The 7,453-nt window shown below is 45.2% G+C and overlaps 1 protein-coding gene across 4 annotated transcripts in view; it reads right to left on the bottom strand.

Annotated features, from left to right (window-relative positions):
• Positions 1–4,435: 4,435 nt before the first annotated feature.
• Positions 4,436–7,453, bottom strand: part of LOC132453031 (histone acetyltransferase KAT7-like) — a 30,247-nt gene continuing 27,229 nt past the window's right edge. For all 4 annotated transcript variants that reach the window (XM_060045897.1, XM_060045896.1, XM_060045895.1 and 1 more), the window contains exons 13-16: positions 7,408–7,453; positions 5,803–5,949; positions 5,282–5,388; positions 4,436–4,683 (exon numbers count right to left, since the gene is read on the bottom strand). The exon at positions 7,408–7,453 is cut by the window's right edge and continues 48 nt beyond it. In XM_060045897.1, the coding sequence (XP_059901880.1) occupies positions 4,585–4,683; positions 5,282–5,388; positions 5,803–5,949; positions 7,408–7,453 (399 nt within the window). In that variant the 3' untranslated portion in view covers positions 4,436–4,584. The remainder of the gene's footprint in view (positions 4,684–5,281; positions 5,389–5,802; positions 5,950–7,407) is intronic.

Raw genomic sequence — 7,453 nt, forward strand, 5'->3', positions numbered from 1 at the left:
AAAACATTATTTTGTTCAAGCTGTGCGCCTCTATTACGATGCACACATGTCCACGTCGATTGTCAGGGATTGGTTTAGGAGGACCCTAGTGGACAATCTGAGAGTCTGCCACAGAAATGGCATTACATTTTATAATAGACCTGTGTTTGATGTCCAAATTACAAACAGAAAGACCAAATCCCTTTAAAAACACAACAATTGTTCAATCCCCAAATAGTTTGAATAGAGAAGTTTACCTTTAACAAGCAACCCATAACATGTTACCATAAACAATTAAGAAATGTATGCATCACCATATAACATTCTTGAAGAATATTTCAACACTTGAATTTACTTAATTACAATTTCAAAGGCTTTGACGAATTAGAGGTAAGACACACGCGCACTCCAACTTAGTGCATTGTGCAAAGCAATAGCCATAGAAAATAGACATTTGCAAAACACCAGCTGCATCAGTTACCATTCTCTTAACCTCTTCTACATTTACTGAAGTGAGGAGGAAGTTCAGTGGGAGGCAAGTACACAAGCCCCCCCCCAAATATACTGTGTATAATATATATATATACACATATATATATATATACACTGTGTATATATATATATATATACACACACATATATATATATACACACACATGTATATACACACATATGTATATATATATATATATATATATATATATATATATATATATATATATACACACACATATATATATCCATATATATATATACACACACACATATATATATACACTGTATATATATACACACACACACATATACATGTATATATATAGTATACACACATATATATATATATATACACACACATGTACACACACACACACACATGTGCATATATATACATATATATACACATATATATATATACACATTCAGAACACCACTATTGATGTGAGGGGCCGTTCATTATAGGCTGGACTGTGGGACTGCTGAGATTCTATATCTTCCAAAGGCGTCGAAAAACAGAAGATGAAGTGAGGAACAGGAGGTAAGGCGAAGAGGACCGCACAGAGGCGGCAGATGCAGAGACTCAGCATTCATACGTCCTCAGAGATTGCAGCATTCATACGTTGACAGAGATCATCATTCATACACGGAGCTCAAAATTATGAAATCACTTCATCCGTTCTTTTAGAGCAAAAAAAACCATTTTGTTTGACAAACACACCCAATTACAAATAACACACAAACAAAGACTTTAAAATCCCTTTATAACTCAGAAGTGATTTAGTTGTAGGCGTCAGTGTTGGAACCATCTCATTTGAAATGCACTTGATTGCCAAAACAATATTTCGACAGGGGACATTTTATGTGGCAAAATTGGTAATTTTTTCATTGACATTGTTTTGGGGTAAACCTAAAAATAACTCAAGATGGACATATAACAAAATCATTTGAAATATATGGCATTTCAAATTATGAATATAAAGTGTACCATTGGTAATAGTCATTCATTAAGAGTATAGGTCACATTTCCTCAGAAGAGTACTTACAAAAAACATACAAAACCAAAACTCTACAGGAAAAACCATAAATGTGAAGAAAGGAAGGAAGGACAAATCATTCGACACTAAAGGCAAACTACCAAATAAAAGACACACAATTTGAAAAGTCGGGGCTCAGTTCCCAAACAACTCCAGAATCAGATGCAAAGCCCCAACTCATACCTTCACATACAGACCACATACACACCTCCAACCGGCGATCAACATGTCAGCAACCGATGGAAAATAAAAGCAATGACCGTTAAATAGAGCAATAACTCAATAAAAGCCATAATAAAAAACAAACTTTAAAAAATAATACATAAAAAATGGGTTTTTCGTAAGTTAATTCCAGCCAACGTTTTGACAAGCTACCTCTACAACGGTGTGGTTCGGAGACTGATGGGCTGGGTTTGGTGGTCCGACCGGCCAACCCTGCCATATACACACACACACACACAGGGCCGTTTCCATCTTCCTCTTCTACTACACATTCATGCATTGTTTGATCACATCTCTAAAGTGAAATTAAAGTGTAATCTATGCGTGTAAAAGGCCTTTGCTTTATGACACCCCTGGATTGCAACGTCGCAGAGACAAGTCATCCTTAGAAATACACACGCGACTTGAACACCCCACCCCACCGCCCATATGTCTTTAATAACGAAGGTCTGTCTTCAATCATCCAATAGTGTCAGACCCTCTGAACAGTACCATGACATTCTCTTAAAACTATAAATAATTCAAATAAAAAGCGAATAACTTCTTGCATCTGCAAAACCCATATGTATTAAGAATTACCCAGGGAACCAGAACAGAGTTTGAAAGGATAACAAATCATGACAGGGCAATTCTGGCAACACACACAGTAGTCAAATCACAGAGGTAGGCAAAGAATGAAATCAACAATTTGCCACATGACACAAAAGGAAGAAAGCATTAAATGGCATCAGGCATTAGATTCTGTTAAAACCCCTAAAAATAAATCCTGTTAAAACATTTTTAACCCCTCTCTTGCTGGGTCGAAGGCTGAACAGATGCTCTTGGAATGGACAGTGCAAGTGGCAAAATAAATTCAGGAAAACAAAAAGGCGGGGCTTCTCCCCTCATTGAGGCCACGCCCCCCCAGCCAATGGCAGCCTCAACTTCCTGTTGCACCACCAAGGACTGACCAATCACAAGGGGACTAGGCGTGAGAACCATGAAGCATACAAAGGTCGTTCCTATGCGGAGGGCGTTGGGACATCCGAGGCGACTGCTTAGCAGTTGGGATGCTCTGCTATTGACCACCATCCACTGAGGTGATGCTTCAAATGTAACATCATCTAGGCTGCATACGTTTATGTTTTTACACACGCACAAATGTAACACAACACCTTCAAAACATTACATGTTCCTCCGGCGGTGGGCCAAAATCTCAGGAAGTGTGTGAGCGTGTAAAAATTTGGTTTGTGGCTGTTCATCTATGTTTGCCTCGTTTAGGAGTACATAGTGTAAAGTGGAAGGGCTAACTCAAGCCACCATCACCATAATCGACATTGGTCGTCTAACCACGCGGATGGCGAAGGCGTCGTCTGAGCCCAGCAGACCCAGTGCGGGTTCTGGGTTCTTTCCTTTGGCCCGTTGGCTGACAGCTAACACGATGGAAGTCAGTGGTCCTTCACTTACACAGACACTGTGTGTGTGTGTGTGTGTGTGTGTGTGTGTGTGTGTGCGCGTGTGCGTTCAGGTGTTGAGTCCTGTCCTGTTGAATCAGGCGGCCGTCTACCGTCTGCGGTAGCAGAGCTCTGCATGAGTCAGCCGACCCGCGTCAGCCCGTGTGTTGCTGTGCGTGTCGGCCTGTGTGTTGTTGTTGGGTGCCATCGTGCGCTGTTGTGCGCTCAGTGTTTTGACAACCCGATGGAGAGCGCCGTGCCGAGCAGCGCGGGGGGGATGAGTGAACAGGGGGGGGGGCTGTCTGTGAGAGATTGGATTACAGGCCGGGCCGGCTGCTCAGTGTTAACCGGGGAGTGTCTGAGAGCCGGCCGTTTCGCCGACCAACGCCCCAATTATTTTGGCCGTGACGGGTCAGTGGCGCGGTGAAGGAGCGCTGTCTGGTCCCATGCTACTCTTAGTCCTGCATCAGAACCAGAGTCCGCCAAAAAACTAACAAAAGATGAGGCCACATAACGGTTACTAACGACTGTTGTTTACTTTGGGGAGGGGGGGGTTCAAATAAAAACATGTAGTTTGAGTTACTGGAAGCATTGGACTTTTTAAAATGTGCAAACGTTCAGCTCCAGCATACGGGCTGCATAGAACAGGTGATCAGACTTCTTTTCTTACGATACAATTTGATTTGTCGAACATTAGCATTGAAATCAATTTGTACACGCTCGCATAGCATGTAGGTCCTGTTGAGATGACACCTTAGTTATTTATATATATTTATATCTATATATGTCATATTATATATAATAATAGAATTAGAATTGAGAAAAACACATTGTTTCTCCTGTGATTACGACAATTACTACAATACAACCGTTTTTTAACCATGGCCAGGTTCGACGTTCTGTCAACGCCAAAACAGAACAGAGCAGTTATAATCAAGATTTAAACATTGAAACGTGTTACCTCGTAGTTCAACCTCGTGCGGTCTATCGGTGACTACTCATATTTTACATCAAACTACATCGAGGGACACGTCGTCTGCACAAAAGCAACGTGGGGAATCCTCGTAACCGTGACAACGCCCTAAAAGCGCGGTACCTCTTGAAGTAAACGTCCACTTCAACTGCCGACCCATCAGAGACTCAGAGTGGCGCTGAACTCTTTAATCAGGTCCTCGGAGAGGCGCTAAACTCTGTGATCAGGAACAGAGCGGTGCCGACCAGGGGGATGAAGGTTTGGTTGGTGGAGTGTGTGTGTGTGCGTGTGTGTGTGTGTGTGTGTGTGTGTGTGTGTGGGGGGGGATGATTGTGGGTCAGTGCATGCTCAGGTATGTGTGTGTGCGTGTGAATGGAAAGCTTGAGGGTTAGGGGGGGGGGGGGGGGGCTGTGTGAGGTGTGAAGTGGCAGTAATAGAAATGGTTCTAGCTCCCTTTGGGCGGCGTCCATTTTAAGGCCGTGGGGTCAATGGTCTTGCTGTTGCCCCTCTTCGTCTCCTTGGCTTTCCAATCGTCGATGAGGTCCTGAAGGAGGGAAACCGGTTTAAACCTGTTCATTTCGTTTTTTTCGTTTGCGGGTTCTATGCTTTTTTTTATTGTAGAATGAGCTCGACAAGAAGGTTTGGGAGAGAGAGGGGAGGACGGCAGCAAAGGCCCACGGGCAGGAATCAAAGGGGTCGCACGTAAAACAGCAACTCAAACTGAAAGGCGGTACTTATTTTAAATATAAAGAGAGGAGAACTTCATTTTATAGTCCCGTTTCTCTCTTATGGGACTGCTTGTCGGCAGTGTTGATTCCACGACGCTGCCTTGGGTCACTCAGCCTGTCTCAGCCGTGATCGTCCCATTTGATCCAGAGATGTGTATTGATCAATATTAACTACAGAGTGGGACCTGTATGGAGGAATGGACCCCCTCCGGGCGATCTAACTGTAAATGTAACCCGACCGCGCCCTTTGGATCAGTGAAAGAGGACCTCAAATGACTTTTGGAAACGTTCAGGACACAATATGCCTCGGTGGACTGTGCGGACCACAGAATTGTGTGTGTCGCGTGCGTGCGTGCGTGCGTGCGTGAATGTACGTGCGTGCGTGTACGTGTGCGTGTGCCTCCGTGGTGCTACCTGTCTTTTCAGCACCAGGTGTTTCCCCTTCCAGTACTTGAGCATCTGGAGGGACTGCAGGGTGCTGACGATGTCCACCGGGTTCACGGCCGTCTCCTGGCTGATCTCTGTGGAGCACACCGCGTGACCTCCGTCAGCGCCAGAGGCCGACGGGAAGGCGCGCCGGACCAGACGCGGAGCGGCTTCACCGCCCCCCGCGTCGCTCGCCGTTAACCGCCAGGACCAAGAAGCCGAAGCACGACGTAAACCGTTTATAAACTGATGGACCGTTTTCACACCGAGTAATACGCTCGTATTACCGGTATCGGCATTACCGAGTATAAACGGTATTAACTTTGATTTAATGCTAAGAACTATCTTTAAGCGCCGGGACGTACAACATACGATAAGTGAGTAAGAGGGGTGGGGGGGGGGGGGGGGGGGTTAGCAGTGAGAGAGAGCAGAATGAATCCCAGTTTATGGGATGGCCCTGACCCCGACTAACCCTCCTCCCGACGGGGGGGGGGGGGGGGGGGCCTGACCTTTGATGGAGATCTCCTTGCCCTGGAAGTGGTGGAGGTAGCGTAGCAGCACCTCCTTCCAGTAGCTGCGGTAGCTGATGAGGCCCAGGTCGGACAGGGGTCTCTCGGGGGAGCCCACCTTCTCCTCCACCTTGGACAGCAGGTAGCCTGGAGGGAGGGCACACCGTTGGGATGGTGTACATGGTGTGTACATGCACTACCACAACGACACGCACTGCCCGGGGTACAAACGCCATCACATGGGGGATCGACCACGTTATAATTAGGGCGGTCCAATTAACGCATGGATTTCGATTAATTAATCACAGAAAAAAATAACGCAGATTAATCGTGCTTCTATAGTGCCCTGCCCTTTGACCCGGTGCGTCATTTGCGTTGAAACAAAATGGAGGCAGACGAGAAGACGCTGCTCGGCCCCGTGAACGGAAAGTTCAACTTTAAACAACTACCAGACGGAACTGTAGATAGGAACACCGTTATCCGCAGTCTCTGTAGTAAGGAATTACCGGAGTTCATTAACCCTTAAATATCATCTCAACACAAAACGTTTGGTAGCAAGCTCGCAGGTCCGAGCTGCCACAGCCCCTGAAGCAGGCGCTAGCAGGCAGCCTCGTCAAGACACACTCGACCAGGCGTTCAAGCGAGCGAGATGGAAATGTTATTAATTTGATCTTAAAATGCACCGTATGTTGATGAAAGACATGTTTAAAATAAAAGAGACATCGAACTTTACAGTCTATTATGTCTATTATTCATTGCATCACTCGTCTGCCATAGTTTACTTGAATTCAATTATGCTGAAACACTTTCTCGGAAAAATGTAAGCATGCGATTAAGTAAGGGATAACACCTGACGGGGCGTCCATTATCAGGAGTTAATGGACGACGCGGAGGCGTGAACCGTCCGACTAGTAGCGGAGGACAGTTGCCTCCGCGAAGCCGATTAATTCCTGATAATGGTCACCTCGAAGGGCATCATCCCGCTTATACCACGGTCACTTGCCAAAGAAAATAAATTAAGACCATTAATTTATATTTTCATGCGTTTTACAATCCAAATATATATTTTTTGCACAAGCCATCATTTTGTTTCCCTGGTAACGCCTGAGGGTTTGACTAATTCTTGGAACAACCATTACCCTGCCGTAAGGTTCATATGCAACGGATCGTTGTTCACTCCAGCAATTAGGACGGACCTTAGCTACGACTTGGCAACGGGAGGTATTCTAGTCCGTCGGCTTTGACTGCGTTCCCGTTGCTGTGGTTACTCATTTTTGAGACAGGCTGATACGATGCGCCAGCTAACGCATTAATTGAGAACGGTGAACAGACAATTTGACTGGAACTACTCGACAGGTGTCCGTATATCAGGAGGTAATGCACACCCTGCAGCCAATCAGAATCCAGCATTCCGCCCGACCGTGGTATAATTTACATTAATTAATCACAGAGCCTGTAATTAATCAGATAATTATTTTTAATCGCTTGACAGCCCTAGTTATAATATATATTGGGATGAATGTCACATACTAGCGCACACACACACACACACACACACACACACACACACACACACACACACACACACACACAGGGGGGACTCACTGAAGTCGATGAGCATCTTGCCGTAGCCCTGCCTCATGTACTGTGG

Source organism: Gadus macrocephalus, chromosome 2 (genome assembly GCF_031168955.1).
Source record: "Gadus macrocephalus chromosome 2, ASM3116895v1".
Classification (NCBI taxonomy): Eukaryota; Metazoa; Chordata; class Actinopteri; order Gadiformes; family Gadidae; genus Gadus; species Gadus macrocephalus.